Below are 25,314 nucleotides of genomic sequence, written 5' to 3' on the forward strand. Positions count from 1 at the left end.
GGTACTGACATCACCCGCTGCTGCTTTGTCGCTCTGACTTTCTGACAGAAACACACAAAAGGAAACGCACATTCTCAGAGATGGAGTAGTTTCATTACAGCTGGAATACAGAAAGACGGTCATCATCTGCTGTGATTATGGTGCGTTTAAGAGCCAGTCACTTCACATTTAGTTCGCCTTAGGGCTTCCCTGAACTGCATTTGATAGTGACTCACCTAATCATTATAAACTCTTGATCGCCCCGAGCACAGCGGGTCTGAGAAGAGTGAAATTTCTGATACTTCTAACTTCTCAATAACTAAAACAGTTAATTGGAGGGGAGGGGGATTCAGGCTCAAGCCCTCACACATAGTGGGAGTATGGAGCGAATAAAAACCCTGCAGGCTGTGTCTGACCTCAGTGAGTCACTGTCTACAGCGGCTCCTCCAGAATATGACATGACTCAGAAACAAACATTTCTGAAGTGCACTTCAGCCGCTGTGTACAGTGTGTTGCTTCAGTTTGGATTAGGTCCCATTTAAATGCTCACTGTCAAGCCATGATTGAATTAAACAGTGATTTGTTTTATTTTTCAGGGCTAATTTGTTTTTGTTGTGCAATTACTTTGCAACTACTTCTTTTGGTGGACTTTTTTTTCTCCATGCTGGCGCTTGAAGAATAGGAACAACGTTACCAAAGAAACCAGAAAAACTTTTAAAAATTGTCCCCAAAAAAGTAGAGCCCATTTTTTGGGGAAAGGAGCATCTCTTCTCCTTAAAGCTCCTGTGAGGATTTGTTTAGCTGGTCATGAAACAAAGAGAAAAACATATTGATGCCACTATATTACCCCAAAAATGAAAACAAGACCATCAACAAGAAGAGCAACAGTTTCTAACTAGTTACCTTTATCGTTTGAAACCATTGGTGGGGGTAGGTGTAGGAGAGAGTGATCAACTGTATGCTGATGATACAGCCTTTTACCTCAATTCTTGGTCAGTAATACATTTGACCGTTAAAAGAGAGCAGGATGACAGTTATTCAAGAAAAACTAAGAACATAATGTACAGAACAATGGCTGCTTTGTCTACAGTGGGCGCCAAATCCACACAAGCCAAGGAGCTTTAAGTTTGTTACTATGAAAGAGAAAACAAATAAAAGGTAGTGTTTTGGTAGTTTCTTTGACATTGGTTTATTAATAATTCACTTATGTTCCAGTGAGTTATCATCGATATCAGGTTAGACTTGCCTTTCAAGAGATTGTGAAGAATGTTTTGACCAAAATGTAATGATTAACAGCTCAATAAGGTTTGGAATTTGCATACTGGGTGGATTATTGTGGGAAAATGCGAATCAGTGGCATGGTACGACAAGCCGTGTCTTTTTAAACTTCCCTTAAAAGCTATGGTTTGAACCTGTGGCCTACCAGCTCTGCATAGGATGAGTCCTAAGTTAGGATGTAAAGTCCACCCTAAACCATACTTTGAAACTAGTTAGTATGAAACCAAAACATTTATGACTGCAAAAAACAGAAAAGATAAAGAACAAACATAATGATATAGCTTCAAACTTAAATTTGCTTTTTTTTTTTAAGTGAAACTGACCATTTCCAAACTAAATTACTTGGCACAAGATCACAAATATTAACGTGGTTTTTGATGAAAGTGACACTCATCAGGAGTTAAGACACTAAAATAAAACAAGTGTTACATCTACAGTAAGTGTTGTCCTTGGTTGATATCTCTTCTTTCCTCTGTCTGCAATCCACATTTTTTACATTTTATAAAACAAAATTACATCAGCAAAACATTTTTACCAAGGCCAAAACAAATTTACATTTAAGGAAACAAATTTACAAAAGATGAAACACTTTTACCATTTCTGAAACAAACTAACATTTCATTTTTACGGAAAGGGAATCTACCAAATACTGGAAGTGATCGGGAAGTGATCGAGTGAGGGGTCATTTAGTTTGTTTTGATGGAGAGAAACCAAACAGAGATGGACATGGTTTACATATTCGGACATCCTCGGGTCTCAGAGAGAGGTGTCAGACCTCAGATGAAAAATCATAATGCCTCCGGAAAAGCTCCGTCATATCTCCGCAAAACCTTTATCATGTGTCAAAATTCAGATGAAACGGCCTCAGACCACATAACCTCAGGCTAAACGGAGTCAGGCTAAAAGGACTCAGACTTAACGGTAAAAGCGTGTAAAAGTTTGTAAAATTGTCTCCAGCTTTGTAAAAATGTTTGAGCTTTTGTAAATTTCTTTCCTTAAATGTAAATTTGTTTGGGTCTTAGTAAAAGAGTTTTTCCGAATTTAATTTTGTTTCATAAAATGTAGAAATGTTTTCCAAAATCTCTGTTTCATCTTTTGTAAATTTGTTTTGTCCTTCAGGGCCACCGTAAATACTAATAATAATTCATAGAATTTATAGAGCGCTTTTCTTAGTACTCAAAGTCGCTTTACATAAGATGAAAACTAAAGAAAGAAAATAAAACACATAAATAAAAACAAACAAAACATGGACAGAGGTGCGTAGTTAAGACACTAAAATAAAACCACAAGTGTTACATCTACAGTAAGTGTTGTCCTTTGTTAATATATCTTCTTTCCTCTGTCTGCAATCCACCAACATTTAAATCTGAGTAAACACAAATGAATAAATATAACCCTGTTTGCACTCTCCCGTAAATGACGCTCCTATTTTTGCATAGCCAACATAAATTGTGATAGTGAATCTACTGTATAGTCACGGTGGCTATAAATAATGCATTTCAGGAAAAGGGATCTATTTGCCCTCGTGCCTCTCCTGCGTTCGTGTGCACCTGCTTCCATTCGGTCACGGCAGAAGCGCCTCCAATTATCTGTGAGCACATCCCTGAATTTACCTCCAGACCCACATTGATTCCTGATGGAGGTGTGATCAATGCGCCCGACACGTGAAAGCCTCATGTGAATATATTATGCGTGAGGGGGGATTGATTTTATTTACGAGTGTGCACAAAAGAATCAAAGAGCATCTTTCAAATGTAAGAAATTTAGCTTTACTTGAGACGTTTTTGTGCCTAGGACAAGTTGTTCCCTTCTTCACGTGACATGTCAAAATGATCGTTCACTTCAGTGGGTACGCTGCTGCTCTCTGTTCTGGTCCTCCTCAGTCCCCTTCAGAACTGCTTCTGTGTGGCTGTTAGGAGGAGGTAACCGATGATGGACATACTGCACGCTCCTTGTTTCTTTTTGTAAAGGTTTTCTCCTTCAGTTAACGGATTGTAACTGGAATTAAAGACTTCATTTGACGGGAGTAATGTTGGGGGTGGCTGCTGGCTTTCAGCACTCTGGACAGCGCTCCTGAAGTTTGAGAGGACGGCGGCGCGCCAGGATCTAATTGAATTTGGATGAATTTTGGGCGCTAGTTCAGAGGTGAAAATGGTTGATTTTGAGTGTTTATTTTCAACAAAATGTGCAGGTAACCTAAGGGTGCACTTCTTGGAGTGAGACATGGACTTTGCTGAAATTATCTTCGCTTTGTTCATCGTCGTAGTCGCCGTCGTCTCACTGTTGTCAAACTTGTTGGTGCTGTTATGTTTCGTCCACAGCACCGAGATCCGCCGTCAGGTTCCCGGTGTTTTCACCATGAACTTATCCTTCTGCAACATCCTCATCACTGTCCTGAACATGCCGGCCACTCTGGTGGGGATTGTCCGGAACCAGCAGCCTTTTGGGGATTGCGTCTGCCACACGGTGAGCTTTTTGGAGACTTTCCTCACAGCCAACACCATGCTGAGCATGGCTGCTCTCAGCATAGACCGGTGGATAGCGGTGGTGTTCCCGCTCAGTTACTCCACCAAGATGCGCTACAAAGACGCTCTGATCATGGTGTGCTACTCCTGGCTGCACTCCTTTACCTTCTCCCTCACGGCGCTGCTCTTCTCCTGGGTGGACTACAGCCACGTGTACGCGTCCTGCACCTTGCAGCCACGCGATGAGGGCAGCGACAGGATTAAGTTTACAGTGTTCACGGTGGTTTTCCACGCCACGAGCTTCATGCTCTCCCTTCTCATCCTCTGTTTCACCTACCTGAAGGTGCTGAAAGTGGCCAGGTTTCACTGCAAGAGGATTGACATAATCACCATGCAGACTCTTTTCCTGCTGGTCGACATTCACCCAAGGTACAGTCCCATCATGCCTCATGTTTTAACATCTTTTTTGCATTGCCCCTTTAAATCTACAGTTCATAGAAATGTCTTTGTTGTGTCTGCCCTTTTCAGCGTGAAACAAAGATGTTTAGCTGAGCAAAAGAGGAGAAAACAAAGAGCCACAAAGAAGATCAGCATCTTCATCGGCTCCTTCATTGTCTGCTTTGCTCCTTATGTTATTACAAGGTAAGTCTAGTCACTGCAAAACTCCTGCATAGCAACCTAAGGAGATTAAACCCACATGTAATGATACAAATTCAGCATAATACAGTATCAGCATAATCTTAACTTGAATAAACATGTGAATAATTGGATTCTGATTTGGAACAAATGAAAACAAGGAGAAAACAACCTGCAGCTCATTTCCACCTAATTATTTTAATATCTCTGAACCATGAGATGCCTCATTAGTCACCTGTGTTGCCCTGTAAACAGGTGGCTTACCATGCTGCTGCCACAGACACCCTCCCTCTCTCCTCCCAGCAACCACACACACAATACAGTGCACAGGACAGCAGACACAGTCCGCATGATAAATAATGGCCCGCTGAGAATAGAAAAGCTGCTCCAGGGACCCTATTGTCAGCCAGATGTGCTGCTGATGATCCATCAGCTTGATGTGTGTTACTGCACATATGAGAAGAAAGAGGGAGGACACTTTAACAAGGAGAAGTGTCAGACAGAATTGGAGTAGCCTCCTGGCCCAGCTTACACACACAGGAAGTAACCTGAGTGACTGTTGGAACCAAAAATCCAATTAAAATAGTACCTGCTCGAATATCTGACCTGCTTTTAAATCAGCTTTATTTACATGATTTACAGACAGTGAAACATTTATCACCCTCTGTGGGGCACAAACAACATAAACAGTCATTTAATATAATATAGGTGCTCAATAGAAAGCAAATAACTTAAAGAACATAGTTGAAATACCCTTCACTTTGTTACATGGAAGATTTAAAAAGCTATCTTCAGGCATATTTTAATAATAGCAGGCTTAAGCTTTTCACTGAGCAACTGAGGAATACAATACATGTCTCACACTCTGTGATTGGATATTTTAAAATTTTATTTTGCATTCAAAAAGCTAATAATTTGGCCTTTGAAATTGTGCTTTTGTCGAATTGTCATGGCTAGCTATACAAAAAATGAAATACATATAAGAGTTAATTAAAATTTTCACTTTGTTTGAAATTGAATCTTCTATACAAATAATTAGGGATCATAAAGAATTTAATTTAATTTTTTTACAAAATCAGCTGTTGATTAATTGACATTAATGGCCTCTTTGATGCCCATATGATATATTAAATACAGTGAGGTGTGACATATGTTGGCCCAGTGTGCAGCACAATGTGTTGCCTTAAACAGGAAAAAGACGATCCAGTAGGTTGACTGACTTTTAGCAACAGTTACCCCATTGTAATGTCTTGCCCCTTGGAAAACCTTTTTCCACCATTAATATGTGTGTTAAAGATGGACAGAGCCAATTGGTTTCAAAAGTAAAAAAAAAACAGAAGTGAATTAAACCTGCATTCTTTCTAATCGCCAGCAGGGCTCAACTCCACAATTAATAAGTCGGATCCTGCAGAGGCAGAAGAGAAAATTACTGAACTTTTAAGCTGATTCATTAATTTAGTAAATAATTTCTAATGTGATATTGGTTGATATTTATGGTAAAATGGAAGATAAAACATAGCATGATTTAGGTCATGGCTATCTGTCTTTTTACCACCAGTGGCAACCTCTGGTGGTAAAAAGGCAGGCCAATGCTTGAGTACAAAGAACTGCAGTTCCTCAATTGTCCACTTGAGGTTGGCTCCAAAAGCTGAGAAATCCCTATTTAGACCCATGTTAAGATTAAATTTGAATCCAAATTTGACAAAATGTTTTTTTGGTCTGTGTGTATAATTTCTCTCTTCATACATAAAATACAAGGGCTATTGTTTTACTTTTTTATACACCTGTCTATTTTATTATGCATAATTAGGGGTGTGGCTGAGTTGTCTGAGAGGGGGTCAGATTGTAACTGTTTATTGAATCTTAGGTTGAGTCATTTCCATTATGGAGGCTGCCATCTTTGGGCATCATTACTCTTCTTTAGAAACCAATGAGTGACGCCACTGAGACTATGTCAATATTGCATGTAGTCTATGCTAATAAGTAGCTACCATAAAACAAACATGGTCACCTCTGGCTCGAATAAAAGGAGTATGCCCCCAATTATTACCACCATTAGAGACTGAGCTCAAATTATACCTGAAGGGTTAACAGAAATAAAATATAAAATCATAGCTAAGTCATTTTGTAAAAATCTCTCTGACTTCAGACAAAAGCAATAATAAAACCCCCACTCTTCCTCCAGTTAACAGTCTCTCTTTTGTCTTCCTTAATCTTCTAACCATTCTGCACTTTTATAAAAGCTGCACAACAAAAGAGCTTTGAATGCCATCTTTGAATAAAATGTACGTTTTTCATCTTTCACCTCTTCAGGCTGGCTGAGCTTCTTCCCTTCGTGGACATCAACCGCCGCTGGGGAATCATCAGTAAGTGCCTGACCTACAGCAAAGCTGCATCCGACCCCTTTGCCTACTCCCTCCTACGTCAGCAGTACAAGAAAGTCCTGGTTACTGTCGTCAACAGGCTGCTCCGTCGTGACCTGTACCCCTCATCTGGCCATAACAGCTCTCTAGACACCGAGAACGACTACTGTCTCCAGAGGATCAGCTAATGGCAAACGCACAGACATGACAGATACTCACCATGGGCCAAAAATAAAGGTTGCCTCGTGGAAGAAGGTGGGTGGAGGAGAAGAATGAAGAAAGCGACAGGGAGGAGAGGAAATTGTTAAGGAAGGAGTAAGAGAGCAGACAGGGGACAGATTTGTGGGTGGGGGTTGAAAAGAGAACTAAAATAAGAGAAACGGTGGGTGGAGAAGAATGAAAAGACGTAACAAGGGGGGAGGATGAATGGGTCAAGAAGGGGAAGACATTAAGGGAGTCAAGTGTGGAAGACATTTACCTCGGACAGTATCGGCAAACAAGTGATATGTATTTCATCAACGCACAAAACCACACGCATCTGGTGAATCAATTTCATTGAATAAGTCACGGGTTCAGCTTAATATCAAACGGAAGGCCCACACTGCTGGAGACAGACTTTAAAAGAGTTGCCTTTCGTGCTGTTCCGGCCACTTTGTAATGACTTAAAAAAAAAACACGTGTTGTGACCTTTCTACTGCCACAAAACGCAACGACACAGCCAGAAGCTGATGGTCGATAAAGGCGCTGGAGCTATGATTTTTTAAAACGCTTGTACCTTCAGTTAATGGACGTACTCTTAGGTGTGGAGACTGACCAGCTTTACATTGATGCCATGTTCTGTTTTGACAATGTTAGACTACTTTGCAGTGTCATGTCAGTCACTGAATATTGATGCACTTTGTCTGATTCTCTCAGAATGACTGTAGTTACAGGAGCCAAAGGCGGGTAACGTTTGATAATGAACTATAGTGCAGGGGATATTCTGTGTTTCTGTTATTGCCAACAATTTCCAAGAAAATAACGAAATCAATAATGTGACCTCTTGTCCCACCATTATACTCAAACTTCACAATTAAGACTATCCTTTGGAGGTTCTGTCTTTTTAAGGGTGTAAATAAAGACAAGAAAAGCAACATGAAACAGTCCTGAATCAAACCGGGAACATTGTGTTCTCACTTCATGGTATGCACCCAGACTACAAGGCAAAGAGATGCTAATAAGATGTAAATCCTAGAAACAGGTTATGGATTTATTTTTCAAATGTGGAATAAGCTTTATTAAATTTCTTTAACAGTGATTCTCAGCACTCACAACTCAAACTGGAGGATTAGAACACATTTCAGTGGACTATTTGCAGACGTGGATTAACACAGTTGGTAAATTAAAGAGAATTCATGACACCATTAAAACAGAAAATAAATTAAGGAGAAACATACCACCCTTCACCTTGTTTCACTCTTAACTCATCTGAAATGTAAGCTTGGTAAAGGCCCAATGTGTGAGGGTAAGATGCTTTGTACATGTTGGTATCGTTTCTGGTCACTAACCTTGAGCTAGTTGTTTTGTCGTGGCAGGACGTGATACATGTTACTTGACATGTGAGACATGGACGTGAAAAGCACCAATGTCTGCTTGTGGTAGCCATTGGAGACGATCAAACAAACGCAGTACTTTCATCTAAAAGACTGAATTCCATATAGGCGTGAAACCAACACTCATTGTTGAAGTCTTTGGAAAATGTTCTTCTTTTTGAAAGAGTAAGCACACTCAACGCTGGTTTATACTTTTGCATTGACCCTATGCAGGAGTGGTTGACACAGACGTAAGCATACATACTTGTGCGTCGATGTGTCCGTGTCGTGCAGCAATTCTCCACCGAAACGCTTGAGGGCTCTCTGACAGTCATGTTGCATGTTTCCAGCCCCACTTCATTCTCTGTTTACTTTTTCACAGCGATTCCGAGCATTTTATGTTCATTTAGAGCTGATACATGTTGCTGTTTATCAGCTGTTTAGACATGCCTAGCTCCATTGCATTAGCAGTACTGCATTAGTGGGAGAGTCTAAACTAAATTTTCCACTGTACACTTGGTACAACCCTAGTGCCAGTTTCTGATCGGCTAAATGAACGATTGTAAAGAGAGGAAATGTTTGACTAAAATGTAATGACTATATCTGGACTAATATTGTAGAGGGCAGGAGGTTAAAGGCCCACCTGGCCGCAAGAATTGAAGCCAATGCGGAAGTGTTAAAAACTGCAGTTCTTTGAGAGTGCGCTTGAGGCTGGCTCCGGAAATACCAGAAACCACATTCACACAAATTTAGTCAGAACAGCTCATGCCTTGATCAGCACACACTGTACAGGGGGTGGATTTTTTCATAACGCAGGAATTTCGAAGATATTAAGATTATGAGTTTTCCATTATGAGAGGCACAGCTGACTTGATTGACAGGCGGGAACTCTGAAGCTGTTGGCTAGGAGGCTCAAAGCCCGCCTCTTTACCTCACACTAGCTTGATAGCAGTTCGGTTGAGTTCAGCATTTTCAATATGGCTCCCGCCGACAATTGTCTTCAGAAACAGATGGGTGACGTCACTGATACCACATGCATTATTTATACAGACAATGATTGACATGCAAAATTAGTAGGCACAGGGTTAGAGCTTGGTATCACAAGTGTTCTTGTTTCACTTGGTCTAATAGGGGGTATTGTCTGCAAGTGCATAAGAATGCAGCTAACAGTCAAACTCCAGTCTCGCTTCTTAACCTTCTTTAACTGTCTTGTTTCATTTAATTAAATCGAACCCCCTTGAGAATGAAACCAGCTTAGAACAAGTTCAGATGGAGAAAAAATTGAGATTGCTGGTTACACAGTCAATGCCTGTCAATGGGATCAATTCATTGCTGGTTTTGGTCTTTCATGGAATTTGTTGCCATCACAGAATATCACCTGACTCCTGCTTCAGATTGTGACTTTGTAACTGAATGTACTAGAGCTAGCTCACTTTTGTACAACTGTGCTTTGTTCTGCCAGTTGACTGAAAAATGTTTCTATGTTTCTATTTAAATGATGTTATTATATATTTTGCACTGTACAGGAACAACTTTTGTCTAGATAAACAGGGAGCAATGTGATGTAGCATACGACAGCTTTCAAAGTGCTTTAAAGACACTGTTTTGTGTTTGTGCCAGATCTGAATATGTGATTTTTTCCAGCTGTACCAGAATAGCTGCTATATTATTAAAAATCTGTTTTTGGATGTAATTTACACACATTTATCATTCCTCCTGTGAGCCACTCGCTGTTTTTTTGGCAGTGTGATTAGCTTTTAGTGGAATCTGTGCAATAAAAGCTGTCAATTATAAAGCTATTTAAAATGTTCATGTTTTTAAAGCAATGTCATTGAAGCTAGGTAATAGCTTTTGGTTTCATCTGTCAGAATGTAAATTGAATTCAAGCAGCCCAGTTAAAGTCTTACATGCTAAATGGTAAATTGTAAATTGATTCAAATTATAAACTGAGTTATGGAAATATGTGAAGCAGTATTCAATATTCAGTTGATGGATACAGGGATAAATGAAAGAGAATAAAACTCTTTTGGTTGCTCACCCCTCCACCAGCTACAAGCCTTTTTCTGCATCACAATGTTTTGCTTCCATCTGACTCTTGGCCTCAATTATAATCATTGATGATACACTGTATTAAAATGACTCTGGTGTCACATGAGCAATCTCTTCTGCAGCAGCATTACAGCTGAGTGTAATTAAACACAGAGGTCAAAGGAGACTCTGTGAATTAATGATCCTGATCCATTCTGTGATTCGGTCATGTCTCAGGCTTAATTTGAGGCATGGACACAAACCAGCTGTCATTGTTTGCCACCTTAAAAGAAGAAATCTCAATTTTTGTAGGATAACTCACATCTGAATTCAAGCAGTAATTTTACTGGAGCTTGGGCTCGGCTTCATTATTGCTTTAAGTAATTAACCCCAATCACCACAGAATGATTAATGACAAAAACTGGTGATTAAAACTACTTTAATGAAAAATGTCACGAGAGCTACAGAGCCAGCATGAACCAACACTGCAAGTCTTTCTATATAACAAAATATTCTTCTGAAAATCAAGCAAATTTTCAGTATCAATTTAAGTTGAATCCCAGAGACAATTTAAAGATGTTCCTATTTTAGGGGGAAGTTACCTCAACAGGCTAAGACTAAGCGGCAACCTCTTGTCTAAAATCCAATGTGAGTCCAATATGGAAGTGCTAAAAACTGCAGTTCATGGAGGATCCACTTGAGGCTGGCTCCGGAAGTACTTGAAACCACATACACACCAATTCAAAAAAGACGATCTTTACAGCAGAAATAAACATGTTTACAGCCTGGTACAAAACACGAGTGTAATCTGGATAGCTCATTTCTCAATCGGCACACACTGTATGGGGGATGAATTTTTTTCTAATGTGGCAATTTCGAATATATTGAGATTACGAGTCGTCCAATGAGAGGCCCGGCTGACTTGATCGGCAGGCAGGAACACTGTAGCTGTTGGCTAGGAGGCTCAATGCCCGCCTCTTTACGTCACAATCGCTCGACAGCAGCAATATGTCTGCTGCTGCCAATTGGCCTCAAAACAGCGCTTCAGAAACAGATGGGTGACGTCACGGATACTACGTCCATATTCTATACAGTCTATGGTTAGGACCCATCTCTTCACTTTGAAAAGTACAGAAACACAGTGATGAGCTGATGAATTAGTATTGCTAATGTATGGAGGTGGATGACTTACAAAAATATTACTCCTGAACAATATTTGTCAACAAGAAATGTAGTCCACAGCCGTGCGATCAAACCTGTGAGGATGCAAACATTAGCATCAAATATGTGCTAAATACACACTAATGTTAGTCACTTAAAAATATTGAAATTAGTGTAATAAAAAATGCTGACATCAGCAAGCTTAAGTGTCACTAAAATATGTGATGTCAAACCAGTGAAATGTTTTCAATCTCACTTTAGGGTGCTACATTGCTAATGTTTGCTAGTTAGCAACAAAAACATGGAGATGCCATTAGTCTTCAGGTATGTGGTCATTTCATTATATGCAAAAAGTTGTTTTTTAAAGCTAGTTTATTGTTTTGTGTCCACCTGAACAAGTATTCACTCCCTTTTGCTATTTTGGTAGCACCTCCTCAGGACACAGTACCCCACTACCACCTAGCTAAATGCCAACTTTCTGTACACAGTCTGGTGTGGGTAGTACCAGCACTGTGACGTTGTCAGACCTTACTCCCTGGATATGGTGTCCTGGTGAAGCCGAAGATGATTCTGCCCATGGGGGAAATTCAATTTTTCCACTTGTATTATTTTTTTGGTCATGATATACACAGTTTTTGGTATATAGATACATTTTTTATGCACAAACATGCAGTGGAGATGCACTTAGGGAGAGATGTCAGAGTAAGGATGCTGTCATCAACCAGCGCACCCCGAGCAATTGGGGGTTTGGTGCCTTGCTCAAGGGCACCTTGGCAGTGCCCAGGCAAGTGAACCAGCACCTCTCCAGCTACCAGTCCACTTGCCAAACTTCGTCCACACTCAAACTGGCGACCCTCCGGTTCACAAGCCAAGTCCCTATGAACTAAGCTACTGCCGCCCCCAGAGAATTGAGAGAGTGAATGGCTACACAAGCATTGAACACATCAACACAAAGTATTGATTATAGCTCATGACTCTTATTCAGCGCATTTCCACTTGTTAGTGCATGTTGTATCCTGCATATTAATCTTCCCAACCTGTGTTGACAGTGTGTTTAGGGGTTAAGGCCATTAACATAAACTGTAGTTGCAGTTTGTCTTCTAATTCACACCCAGCCAGTTAAAACCAACATACTGTATGGTATGATAAAGCTCCCACTCTGCGCTGGTGTTTGTCCATCACAATAATCTGTAGGTGGTAAACAAATTCACTGACTCACTCTCATGCACACGGATGAGTGGCCTTTTTCTCCATCAAGCTAATGATCATGCAATCTTTCTCCTTTCCTACATTATACATTTCCCCTTTACTATCTTATTTATAAATTCACATCAGGATATGTCAAAGTCTTTTTTTAATGCACATATCTAATAGAGTGTCATCTCCTCTAGAAGAGTTTACATCTGTCCTCTTATTTTCTAGGCCATGTGATAATCTGCATAACAAACGACCATGTTCAGGAATAATTAGCATATCTCTGATTTAGCTGACAGAAACAGTAGTATTCTTCCTCCACTCAGGTTCACACCTCCGTCTGCTACACTCATTAGAGGGCCAAGCTGCTGTCAAGAAACTCTTTCCAGTCTTGAACCCAGGGGTCCTGCGGTTGCCTGGCTGCATGATGAATAATCATACTTTACATTATGCTAATCCAGATCAGCTCAAATACAAGAAGAGAGTCGCCTATAATTAGTTGGATGAGTAAAACAAGCTCGCTACCATCACTAATTATAAAATTAAGGTAACCAGGACATTTTATCTGTGCTTGGTAGTCTACAGGATCTTATGTGAGTGCGTGTTTGATTGTTACGGAGAACATGAAATTAGGTCAGGGGGCAATTGCCTCGGCCAAGCCTTGACGCAAATTAAGTTTCCTCTTGATAATCACAGGGTTTGCTCCATCTCATGGTTGTGTAGGTGGTCATTTTGAGAATCATTGTTCTATAATGGAGAACATTGAGGCTTAAAGGTCATGTTTGCTTGATTGACTGGTGTCTTAGCCTTTCGTAGCGGGGGGGCGGGGTGATTACAGCTCCCACCTCCCATACTGCAATCAGGGTTCCTCTCATAAAATATATTTTGACTTAGTCATCAGAAATGTCTTAACAAAACCAGACAGTGTCACCACTGTGAAACATAAAACCTTTTGAGGTACAGTATGTTACCAAGGTTACCTTTCAAATGCCAAACTATGAGAAATGTATGAACTTAAAATACAACTTAATGCTAGTATAAGTAGCAGTATAACTGAACATCAACCTGTACTGTAACGCTAAGCCCGACATCGATCTTTACTTTTATTTACTCACAATAATTTAATATTAGTTGTTTCCTCAAGATCACAATGATAAGAAAACCATCAAAACATAACAAAATAAAAAAAAAGTGGAGATCTTGAGAAAATAATGTAAGTTCATTGTTCAGGTAAAACCTAGAGCCCCTGGAGTCCACCTCAAAACATATTTGTTATATTTTGCACACAAGATAATTATCTTTTGGGCACAATATAACAAATATTTATTTTTGGGACTCCAGGGGCGCCGTGAAAACAGATGTAATATCTTGAGACAGAAAAAAGAATTGGTTAAGATCTTGAGAAACTAACTGGGAATTACTTGTTGTCCAAAGACCGGAGTAGGGCCTAATTAAGACGTATGGATGCATGCACGCTTAGAGCTTCCATACATTTGCATATATTTTGGTAATTAATATAAAAATGGAAAACTATTAAATGGGCATCTGCTAATAAACGTATTTTTATGTTGTAGTTACCGCAACAAGCACCTTAAGCAGCAATGCTCATGGTTGTCTTGATCAATCAATCAATCAAGCTTTTACTTATATAGCACCTGTCATACAAATCAAATGCAACCCAAAGTGCTTTACAGTGACTGAAAAACAAGAAAGAAGCAGAAATCAAACAATAGCATGACATATTAGGGGAAAATAATAATAATAAAAATAAAAATAGAAATAATATAAAATAAAAATAGAGACTAATGCACACCAGAAATTAAATATGTGTAATTAAAATAAGTTAAAGCACCAAAATTAAGAATACAAATAGTTAAAATAAATAGATTTAAAAAGGGTAAGGATAAGAGTTAAAAAAATAAAACTAAGGCTAAAAATATCAATAAAATTGAGTAGATAAATAAAATAAATAAATAAAAGTAGAATAAGATAACAGTTAAAATTTCTAAAATAATAAAGCAACATTTAAATCTATGTTACAGTAAAGGTAAGTAATACAATTATTAAACCCTACATAAAAGCCAGGCTGAATAAATAAGTTTTTACTTTACACTACCAGTCAAAAGTTTGGAAACACCTTCTCATTTAAGGGTTTGTATTTATTTTAATTATTTTAAACACTGTAGATTAAAATTGAAGACATCAAAGCTATGAAAGAACATATATGGAATAATTTAATTAACAAAAAAGTGTTAAACAAACCACAATATGTTTTATATTTTAGATTCTGCAAAGTAGCCCCCTTTTTCCTTCATGACAGCTTTGCACACTCTTGGTATTCTCTCAGTCTGCTTCATGAAGTGGTCTCCTGGAATGGTTTCTAATAAACATGAGCCTAGTCAAGAGTTCATTTGTAGAATGACTTGCCTTCTTAATGTGTTTGAGACCATCAGTTGTGTTGTTCAGAGGTTAGTACACAATGGATAGCCCTATTTGACTACTGTTGTAATCCATATTATGGCAAAACCAGATTATTTCATAGTTTTGATCTACAATGTTCAAAAAAAAAAAAAAAAAAATTGAATAAGAAGGTGTGTCCAAACTTTGGACTGGTAGTGTACGTTTAAAGTCTCAATATGGATGCTAATAAGTGCAATATTAGCCAATCAGGGTCATGTGACCGAAGAAAGCATGATACGGATATCAAATAAATAAGCATTATTCAGAAATATACTTACATTTTTAAAACACTTCATTCAGGGTCCAAATCTTCCTGAAACATGTTAATAATCAAGGTTACTCAAAACAAAGGGATAAAATTAAGTATGCCAACATGCTGACTTGTTACATTGATTTCAGCGTGTAAACGAGCGACGCAATGTCAGCTCAAGTTTTAATAAGTACGTATGTCCCGACTTCACCTCCGCCGCCGTTTTCCCTGTAATATGATATTTGACCGTAATACGCCTAATAAACTCGCTATGAGAGAAGTTGAAACTTTTGCACACTTTGGAAACTTGACGCACACACCCTCTTTCTCTCTGTCTGTCTGTGTGTGAGGTGCCACATCGCAACGGAATATAAACATCGGAAAAATGAGCATCATGCTGCTGTTCCTGCTGCAGGCTGTGGTCCTTGTGTCTTCTACTCCTCGACGGTGTGACCCACTTGTTAGAGGTAAAGATTTCTGGTTGTTTCATGCTAATACAAGCTTTATTATCAGATGTGCATTATGACCTGCTGCATGAATAAGACATGGCATCTTATTGTGAGCACTGTGGGTAGTTTTTAGAGAAGGAAGCTGACTTTTTTCCCCAGCAAAACATGTGCCAAATGCTCAAATGCAACTTTTTTAAAACTTTAAAGCACCAGCAAGTTCATGAATATGATCAAATAGTGGCCTACGTATTGCAAAGTAGATGCAATATTCCAGTTGTAAGCATGATTTTCATTTTACTGATTAATATTCATAATCCTGTAAATAAAACGGCAAGCTGCGGTGATTTATGAGACTTTGCAGACAGACAGGCGTTTCAGAAAGCTGCTGAAGCAAGACCAGAGGTTTACCAAGCACAGTTTTTCTAGGCCACATTCGGGCTTTTACAGAAACCACTCCTGCCATCTAGTGTCTGCCACAGTGTCAGCTAATGACATGCTGCTGATGTGTCTTACAGGACTGTGCAGGCCAACAGTGGAAGAAAAACGTAAGTACCCTTTGGGCTTGGACTGAGGAAGGGCTGTGTCTTGTATGAGCATGTTATAAAAGCTGATCATCTCTTTGGCTTATTTGATTCACACATAGAGGCTTTTATTGTGACTGTGTACCCCTGAAACCCACTCAGTTTTCACCCTAAAGCTCTAAATCTTGGGTTAGTCGAGTTACGTCCTTGAGGATTTGGGCTGAGTCTGTGTTTCGACAACAGAAAGGATGAGATCATGGAAGTCACACAGGCTGTACTCTTAATGGAGTCTGAGCAAAAAGCAATAAGACCATCGTGTGTATTTTTAGATGATCAATGACGCTATGAAATATTCAGATTCTAATTTCCAGAGATAATAGAAATATTTGGGGCTGGTAATTAGGTGTGTGACAGATGGAGATACATGCTTCGACCCTTCAAAATAAGACTGATACATTTAGATCCTTCATGAGTGAGCCCTTTAATTTGAATTTCTTTTATCCACCTCAGCAAAATGCACAGATCTGGTACTCTCCTACTGCGAAGACATGCCCTACACTCAGACCATGTTCCCAAACACCCTTGGACACAAGACCTGGGAGGACGCTGAGGCCGGGGCCGAGTACCTCCTCATGAGCGTGGTGGAGTCCTTGCTCGGAGGAGATTGCAACCCTGAGATCCGCATGCTGGGCTGCTCTGTGTTGGCCCCTCGCTGTGAGAAGGCAATGGTGATGAAACCGTGTCGCTCCACCTGCGAGACGGTGCGTAAAAAATGCAGCCATGCTTTTGAGGCGATAGAGATGGCCTGGCCCTACTTCCTGGACTGTGATCGCTTCTTTGTCAGTGATGAAGAGGGGTGTTATAACCCGCTGGAGGGCCTTGCAGGTAAGAGTTAGGATCATCATCATTTGTAGTCACCTGAAGTACCTGAAGTTGTATCAGCTAGCAACTTTATACATCCTAAATTGGTTTAATGTGCAAAAGAAAGAGAAAGATTTTGGGGCATTTTTCAGCAAACATCTGGTTTGCACACATGTGGCCAACCTCAACACACATTCAAAACTGGATTCCCTTTTTTCATTCCATATAAACTCTCACTTCAGTAGGACCTGTGGCTATTTTCCACGGGTTTGTATTAACACACCATCCTCGTAAGGTGCCATAAAAAAAAAGCAAAGATTATCTGACAGCATTTCTGAAAAACTGTCATGAATTCTTCACAAGATTCTAAAGTTAGGCTAAAAAAAGACTGCTGCCATGTGTGAGCCATATGAGAGCCGGAACTGCAAGAATCTGCAGGGCAGGAGGAGCTGATCAGAGCAACGAGACATGAAATTCAGACATTATTTTACAGTAAAATGTGAACATGGCTGTAAAAGTCTTAAAGTCAACTTAGAAGGAATTACTGAATCACAACATCAGACTGGATTTCAGTGCAGAACTTTTCAGATGACTTTCAGCAGGTTGGATCAGTGAGGTTATTCCTTTCTTCATGTTAATTTAAAACTGATGTTCTGGTTTGGATATCATAGTCTTTCACAGAGAACTACTGCACAGTGTGTGCATAATCTGGGAGTATACAACATAAATACTTACATAACCCTCAGACCTCTTATTTAAATGCCTATATTTAGAATGAGGAAGTGTTAGAGGTTAGCTTGACAGGTTCAGAGCTAAAGAAACAGTCAGTTATTAGGATCATCTGGGTCATTCTTGTGAAAGGTCCCAGCTTGTAAAATATGTGCTGTTTTTCTGTCCTCCCTGAGAATGAACTGAATCTCTTTGTGGTTTTGGACTTGTGCCAAACAAAACTCAGCATTTAGTAAAGTTATAACTGGTTTGGAAATAAAATGAGGGTGATTGCTCACTATTTTCAACATTTTAGAAACTACTGAGGTGGCAAATAGGTCAAAATTGAGAATAAATATTAATTTGACTTTGAAGCTAGGGATGGTACTCACGGAAAATTAGCATGAATTTGAATGTAGCATTTCCTCAGGACTCCAACTAATCCCCCCCTTCGGAGCTCCTCCAAAACAACGCCCCCGCTCACATGCACGAGCGCCGCTGATTCGCGATGGTGACCGGTCCTCAGCACATTGTTTGTGTTTTGCACTACATCAACTCATGTCTCACTCAGCGGTAAGAAAACAGCAAAACATTATCATAGTAAAAGTTAAAAACACAAACAAACATGAAATGTTCGTGCAGGAGGCGGGCAGAACGGCAGGACGGGACTTGATTGGTTTCATATTTTGGCTCCTGATGGCAGGGATTGGTTGGTGTTTTCCCAGGTTTACTCCGGCTGTAGATAGCAGCTTTTTTTCACTCTTTTTTAAGAACACATTATGTAATGATTGCCATCAGGACGTAAAGATCATTTTAACCAGTATAACAAAAAGTGTATCTAAATCTGACTACCAACCTGAACTTTAAAGCTGCACCAGCTCATGTTTTTATTTTGGAATTACATTAAAATACTATGTGAAATATACAAGGCCTCATTTATAATGACCAACCCACAAAAAAAAAAAACCTATCAGCTAACTGCTGTTTCCCACAACTCTGTGGAACATGTTAGCCTGTTTGGGCCAACTGCTTTGGCTTTTAGGCCCTCATCTTTTATTGTTTTGGGTTTTGCAGCGACTGTTTTTAACAAAAAAGCTCTGGTTTACCAATTTTATGCTACACATTTGGCTACAAGCTGTATATTTTTAACAGCTTGCCTGTAACTCCCAATAGTAAGCTGATTAAGAACCAGAAAGTAAAGAGTGGAGACCAGAACAGAGGCAAAATGAATGAAAATACTGGACCTAAATTCACAATTGTAGCAATAAAACCTCAAATACCTGCTTTTGCTCTAGGAATTCTTAGGCAACTGCTAAGACAACACACACCTTATAAGTGCCTAAGTTGGAACACTTAGGCACTTAACCTGACCCTTCCACCCTTTTTCTTCAGGGGTAGAATTAATCAGAAGGTCTAAAACCCAGCTCTTATTGAATACTTAGCACTGAATATTGAATGCTGTTGAATGTCGAATGATATTGTTGACTTGAATTATTTGCTGTGATTAGCTGTGGCTACATTATCTTTAAAAAAAAAACCTGGCACTTCTTGGCAGAAACTGTGGCCAATGAACTTGAAGCACTTTGTCGCACTTACTAAGGTTTTTCCCTCCAGTCTAAATTCTTGCTTGTGTTGTACGTCGCTTTCTACAAAAGATGCTGTTAAATGAAATTGTAGATTGTAGAATAAGGGAATAAAGGAATCACTGCTTGGATGATGTGTTTGCAGCTTGTCACACTGCCCCCTAGTGGCAAAAATCTTTTAGCCTGCTTCAACATGCCAACGATCTGATTGAATGGGTCTTGGAACTCTTGAAATACATGAAAAGCACAAAGTGGAGGAAAGTTACTGCTTCCACATACTGTGGCTGCAGGAAAAGTATGTTAAATTTGCAAGAGTGAACTTGTCAGAGATGACAAGGATGGGGCCTAAATATAATATCAGATTTACACTAGTGACAGTTTTGATGGATACAATTTCTTCTCTGTAATTTCACTCTGGTAGCATGAGGGTATAATGTGTTCCACACGTTCTCTAAGCTATTATTAGTTTCTGCAAAGTGTGAATACAAAAATAAGGGCCGGCGTCAGCTGATTTGAAGCTGAGAGAAACACAGTCAGGTGTTTGGTGGTGCATTGACTTTCCACACCATCTTTTTAGCACTCACCAGACTCTTCAAATATTACTAATAGCCTTGTATCCCTCAACAAAACAAAGCCTTTTTATGCTTGATCTAAAGCATGGCAATCACTGTCAGAGCTTGAAACACACTGAACTGATAAGACTTTTTTTTTCTTCACAGCACAGCAGGATGGAGATGACTATGATGGTATGGAAATGCTTCCTCAAGAAGAGCCGGCAGGGATTATAAGGTTCACCTATTCCTCCAACGCTCAGATGATCAGCATCCTTAAGAAAACTGAGGAGCAATGCTCTGATATAGCTAAAACCTACAGCATAGGACGCAGCATGGAGGGCCGGGAGCTGCTTGTGATTGAGTTCTCCAAGAACCCGGGACAACATGAGCTACGTGAGTAAAATAATGTTGGAGTCTGAAGAAATAGCAGTACAATAATAAAGTAACAGTTATCTAGTTATTCAAGAGAGTTAAAGGTGTGAAAACACAGCAGAGAGGAGACAAAGATGTGATTTCAACATGTTCACAAAATAAAAAAATAGGACCTAGCATTGAACCCTGGGGCACACCAGAGCTGTAGTCTTCAACATATTTCATTATAACAAACCTGAGACCTGGTTTCTATAAATGTGATCCTCAACAGTCGAGCCAGAGATAAAGTACATCGGAAACATGCATGGAAATGAAGTCCTGGGCCGTCAGCTGCTGATCTACTTGGCTCAGTATCTCTGCTCAGAGTACCTGCTAGGGAGCGAACGCATCCAGACCCTAATCAACACCACCCGCATCCACATCCTGCCCTCCATGAACCCTGACGGATACGAGCTGGCGGTTTCAGGGATCCAGGACAATAATGATGATGATGAAGATGGGGTCAGTTTTCACTATTACTTGGGCTTACAGCTGTGTACTTTGAGTCAGACTTCATTAGTGTTTGTTAAACTTAGAAGACAAAGCATGAAATACGTCAAAGTAGGTGACACTTCAGCTCAGAGTAAACAAGTCTTCTGCAGCCTGAAATCCAAATATCATGAATCATTATTCCACAGACTCATACGCATGATGCATGGAACATCGGCAGGAACAACGCTCAGAACATCGACCTGAACAGAAACTTTCCTGATCTGACATCCATCGTCTACAGCCGCCGCAGACAGAAGGGCTACCGCACCGACCACATCCCAATCCCAGACTATTACTGGTTTGGTAAGGTACAGGATCAATCCTTATCTGTATCTGTTGTATCAGTGAATAATACTCAATGACATGATCTGTCACTTTAAACTGAGAAAACTGGATATTTTAAGAATATGCTAAGTCTTGATGCTAAACACAGGTGGCGCCTGAGACCTACTCTGTCATGAAATGGATCCGCTCCATCCCGTTTGTGCTCTCTGCTAACTTCCATGGTGGAGACCTGGTGGTGTCTTACCCCTACGACCTGTCCAAACACCCACTGGAGCACAACCTGTTCTCCCCAACACCGGACGAACAGGTAGACACACATCCTTCACTTTAAATCCTTTCTTAAAACATACTTTTATTGCAGAGCCTTCCCGGATTTTATCTGAATTTTATTTGACTTTATTTTATATTAACCATCTGAAGAAATATAATTTAAAATAATTGTAATCCTTTAGAGTTATTTAGGGGAATTGTATGTTTTTTAAAATGTTTTATTTCTTTATCTTGACTTGTGTGTTTTTATGATCTGCCTGTTTTTTTGTAGTGATCTTAAAATAAACTTTTCTAACTTTAAAAAAAAAAAAAGTAAGACTTTAACATAATTTTCAGAGGTGATCTTTATTTTTTGGACATATTTCTAAGCTCAATTTTCATTTATTTTCATCATAATTTATTTTATTTTATGTATGATAAACTGACAGTTATCAGGAGTGCAGTAAAATTATCTTCATGCTTTTATTTTGTAGGTTTTCAAGCTTCTGTCAAGAACCTACTCAACCGCTCATGAAAGGATGGCAAATGAAAACGCTCGATGTGGACCATCCCGCAGTCACAGTCAGAGAGGGATCATCAATGGAGCTCAGTGGTCCAGCTTTGCAGGAGGTGAGCTGTGAGAGTTAAATTAAATGCTAAATGCAGCCACTAGAGGTCACTGTAGGATCAAGTACTGCAATGAGGGAAGCAGTGAGAAGCAGCTCTGGTGATGTGCAGGAAAAGTCAGCTAATTTTCTCATGGGATTCTGGGTAAAGTGGTTTCTATTTGTCTCCTCTCAGGAATGCAGGACTTCAACTATCTCCACACTAACTGTTTGGAGGTGACAGTTGAGCTGGGCTGTGATAAATTCCCCCCAGAGGAAGAATTATTCATTGGCTGGCACGAGAATCATGATGCTTTACTCACATTTATGGAAGCAGTAAGAGCAGCACTACACTTGTCACACCAAAACTAATCCAATACCAGGGTTCTTTTACCCCAAACATATCTGTCATTGTTGAATAAATATGAGTTCATCTTGTATTGCTCCTCAGGCCCATCGAGGTATCAAAGGCCTTGTAAAAGACGAGGAGGGGAACGCAATCAAAGGAGCTCGAATATCAGTCAGAGGAATCCGACATGACGTCACCACAGGTAGTCAAATAACAGCTGCTTACATTACATGCTTTTTGACATTACATTAGGTTACCTAAAGTTATGATTTCGTTCTGTTTCTTGGTCATTCAATTTCACATTATTGTGGTAAGTATCACACATAATGTTGTGATTGGGCGTGCTCCACACCTTGATTCAGTTAGGAGGTGTAAGAGAGTCTGAGAGAGCAAGAGTGGAAAAAATCAAGCAACAAAAGCTGAAATATCCAAATTTTTGGTCCAATGTGGTTCAGTTATTAACTCTGCATCATACTCATTGTCTAAATGTTTTCATATGTATGTTGGATAAAGTTAGCAGTCCGTTTGTTCTGCATGTCTTTATCCATATAGCTCCCCAGAAATCCGAGAGTGACGTCACTGACACCTTGTTCAAGTTGAAAACAGTGTATGGATTTGAGATTGTGTTGACGTCAACCACATATCACCCTAATGTCAGGGTTTGACTTGAAACCAACTTCCTGTTGAAACCATGGACTATATAAAATATGGACGTAGTATCCGTGACGTCACCCATCTGTTTCTGAAGCAAAATTGTTGGCGGGAGCCATATTGCTGCTGTCGAACGCTTGTGGCGTTAAGAGGTGGGCTTTGAGCCTCCTAGCCAACAGCTAGTGTTCCCGCCTGTCAATCAAGTCAGCTGTGCCTCTCGAGGAAGACTCGTAATCTTAATATCTTCGAAATTGCCTCGTTAGAAAAAAATTCACCCCCCTACAGTGTGTGCTGATTGAGAAATGAGCAATCCAGACTACACTCGTCTTTTGTACCAGGCTGTAAACGTGTTTATTTCTGCTGTAATCATCGTCTTTTTTGAAATGGTGTACTTCCGGAGCCAGCCTCAAGCGGATCCTCAATGAACTACAGTTTTTAGCACTTCCGCAGTGGACTCATATTTTTAGACCGGAGGTTGCCGCATGGTTAAAACATTAACCAATCCTCAGGGGATCACATCAACCCAATATCAGGTTATGACATGACCCCAACGTCAAGTTTTGATGTTAGTTCAGGTTATGATCAGCTCAATATCTGGTCTTAACGTCACCATAAAGTCAGGTTATGATGTCATCCCAACATACCTGAATGCTATCAAACCAGCCTCAGGTAAGGGTAACCTTAATGTCAGGAAATTACTAACACCAATGACTGGATATTATGTTACCTTAACCTCAGGTAATGACTTCATAGCATCAACAGGTAATGATGGCATTCCCAATGTCTTGTAATAAATGAATCCAAACAACAGGTCATAAAGCTAACCCAAATTCAGGATATGTTGTTAACTCAACGTCCGGGTATTTAGTCATCCAAACATTTGGGTAATGACATCAAACTAACGTAAGTAATGCAACCCCAATGTCAGGTAATGGCCTAGTCCAAATCAAGTATTGACGGCACCCAATGCAAATTTAGTTTGGAGGATTCTGGCACAACTTCACCTTCTTCCAAAGTGCACGGAGAGTGAAAGGAAGTCTAAATGGGTCAAAACTCCAGCGAAACTTGTAGCATAAATAAACAACTTTATTCTGTATTACAAACTGGATGACAGGGTCATGACTCTGATGAAGGCCACAAGCTGAAACGCATTGGTCTAGTGGTTCTTGATACTTCAAGTGTATGTTGTTTATTTTCCCACACCATGTAAATCCCAAGACTCTAGAAATAAAACTACTAAAATCATTGTCCTAAAAACTCCAGTTAATCTGAAGTTCCTTAAAATCAAACAAACGTGGATGCCTGAAATCAACAGTTACCTCTGTAAAAAGCTAAACAAAAACAAACACTTTCTCTTTCCCTGTCCAGCTGAAAATGGAGACTACTGGCGCCTCCTCATCCCCGGCATCCACATCGTCTCTGCCTCGGCCCCCGGCTACACCCGAGCCATGAAGAGGGTCCACCTCCCTTCTCACATGAGCACAGCAGGCCGTGTGGACTTTGTGCTGCAGAAAGACGATGCAGAGCTCGACTTGCAAGAGGAGGACAACACCCTGCCGTCTATGGGCACCTACGACAGCTTTGATCCCTTCAACCAGTACGAGCGCTACACCCAGATGGCCGACCTGAGAGTGAACCAAGAGGAGAGAGTGGAGAAGCCATGGTGGTGGAGCTACTTCGTGCTGCCGGGAGGACCTGCTCCAACATGGCTGCTTAAACACATATAGAGGTTTAATGAGAGGGATAGTATCTGCTACTACACTATCACATATATAGAGCAATAATATAATAAATCTGCGTTCTTGTTAGCTTTTAGCTACAGTATGTGTGCTTTGTTTTAACCCAAGTCCAATCTTAAAATAACACTGCAAAAACCCTTAAACCACTTAAAAAATATTACAAAATAAAATTCTGGAAAAACGCATAACTATTTCACTGCAGAAATAAAGAGCTTTTCTATCAATAAAACTATCTGTGTATATAGTCACAATGTGAGTCCTTACAGATGCACCTGACCATACTTCTATGTCTCTCAAACATTCAAGAAACTTTATTTAAAGGGACATAAACATGTTTATGGTCCTGTTACATTTGTGGAAGGTGATGAAACCGTGCAGCCACTAGAAGGCAGCCTGAGTCAACTTGTGTCTTGAGTTTCTTCACACCCTAGAGTCTACTTTCCCCCCACACAGAACACAATTTGAGAAAGTG

At 39.9% G+C, this 25,314-nt stretch overlaps 2 protein-coding genes across 2 annotated transcripts; both read left to right on the forward strand.

Moving 5' to 3' along the window:
* The first annotated feature begins 2,794 nt into the window (after nt 1–2,794).
* gpr78b (G protein-coupled receptor 78b) lies at nt 2,795–10,337 on the forward strand. Its single transcript, XM_034676205.1, has 3 exons — nt 2,795–4,151; nt 4,251–4,364; nt 6,672–10,337. The coding sequence occupies exons 1-3, from the start codon at nt 3,481–3,483 to the stop codon at nt 6,907–6,909; spliced, it is 1,023 nt and encodes a 340-aa protein (XP_034532096.1). The 5' UTR covers nt 2,795–3,480; the 3' UTR covers nt 6,910–10,337.
* A 5,201-nt stretch (nt 10,338–15,538) lies between these two features.
* Nucleotides 15,539–25,074, forward strand: LOC117806986 (carboxypeptidase Z-like). The gene is made up of 12 exons (XM_034676000.1): nt 15,539–15,575; nt 15,736–15,852; nt 16,350–16,379; nt 16,866–17,240; nt 20,227–20,454; nt 20,705–20,934; nt 21,111–21,272; nt 21,398–21,556; nt 21,993–22,128; nt 22,300–22,439; nt 22,555–22,654; nt 24,472–25,074. Exons 1-12 carry the CDS (start codon nt 15,554–15,556, stop codon nt 24,828–24,830), a joined length of 2,058 nt encoding a protein of 685 aa, XP_034531891.1. The 5' UTR covers nt 15,539–15,553; the 3' UTR covers nt 24,831–25,074.
* Nucleotides 25,075–25,314: the final 240 nt, after the last annotated feature.

The sequence above is a fragment of the Notolabrus celidotus genome, chromosome 23 (assembly GCF_009762535.1).
Source record: "Notolabrus celidotus isolate fNotCel1 chromosome 23, fNotCel1.pri, whole genome shotgun sequence".
Lineage (NCBI taxonomy): Eukaryota > Metazoa > Chordata > Actinopteri > Labriformes > Labridae > Notolabrus > Notolabrus celidotus.

What these genes read in the sequence shown, in the direction of transcription:
- gpr78b (XM_034676205.1), top strand. Translation starts at nt 3,481, where the DNA reads ATGGACTTTGCTGAAATTATCTTCGCTTTGTTCATCGTCGTAGTCGCC. An exon ending in CTGGTCGACATTCACCCAAG is followed by an intron (nt 4,152 to 4,250) that starts GTACAGTCCCAT and finishes TGCCCTTTTCAG; the next exon opens with CGTGAAACAAAGATGTTTAG. An exon ending in GCTCCTTATGTTATTACAAG is followed by an intron (nt 4,365 to 6,671) that starts GTAAGTCTAGTC and finishes TCACCTCTTCAG; the next exon opens with GCTGGCTGAGCTTCTTCCCT.
- LOC117806986 (XM_034676000.1), top strand. Translation starts at nt 15,554, where the DNA reads ATGTCAGCTCAAGTTTTAATAA. An exon ending in GCCAACAGTGGAAGAAAAAC is followed by an intron (nt 16,380 to 16,865) that starts GTAAGTACCCTT and finishes TATCCACCTCAG; the next exon opens with CAAAATGCACAGATCTGGTA. An exon ending in ATGATGATGATGAAGATGGG is followed by an intron (nt 20,935 to 21,110) that starts GTCAGTTTTCAC and finishes ATTATTCCACAG; the next exon opens with ACTCATACGCATGATGCATG.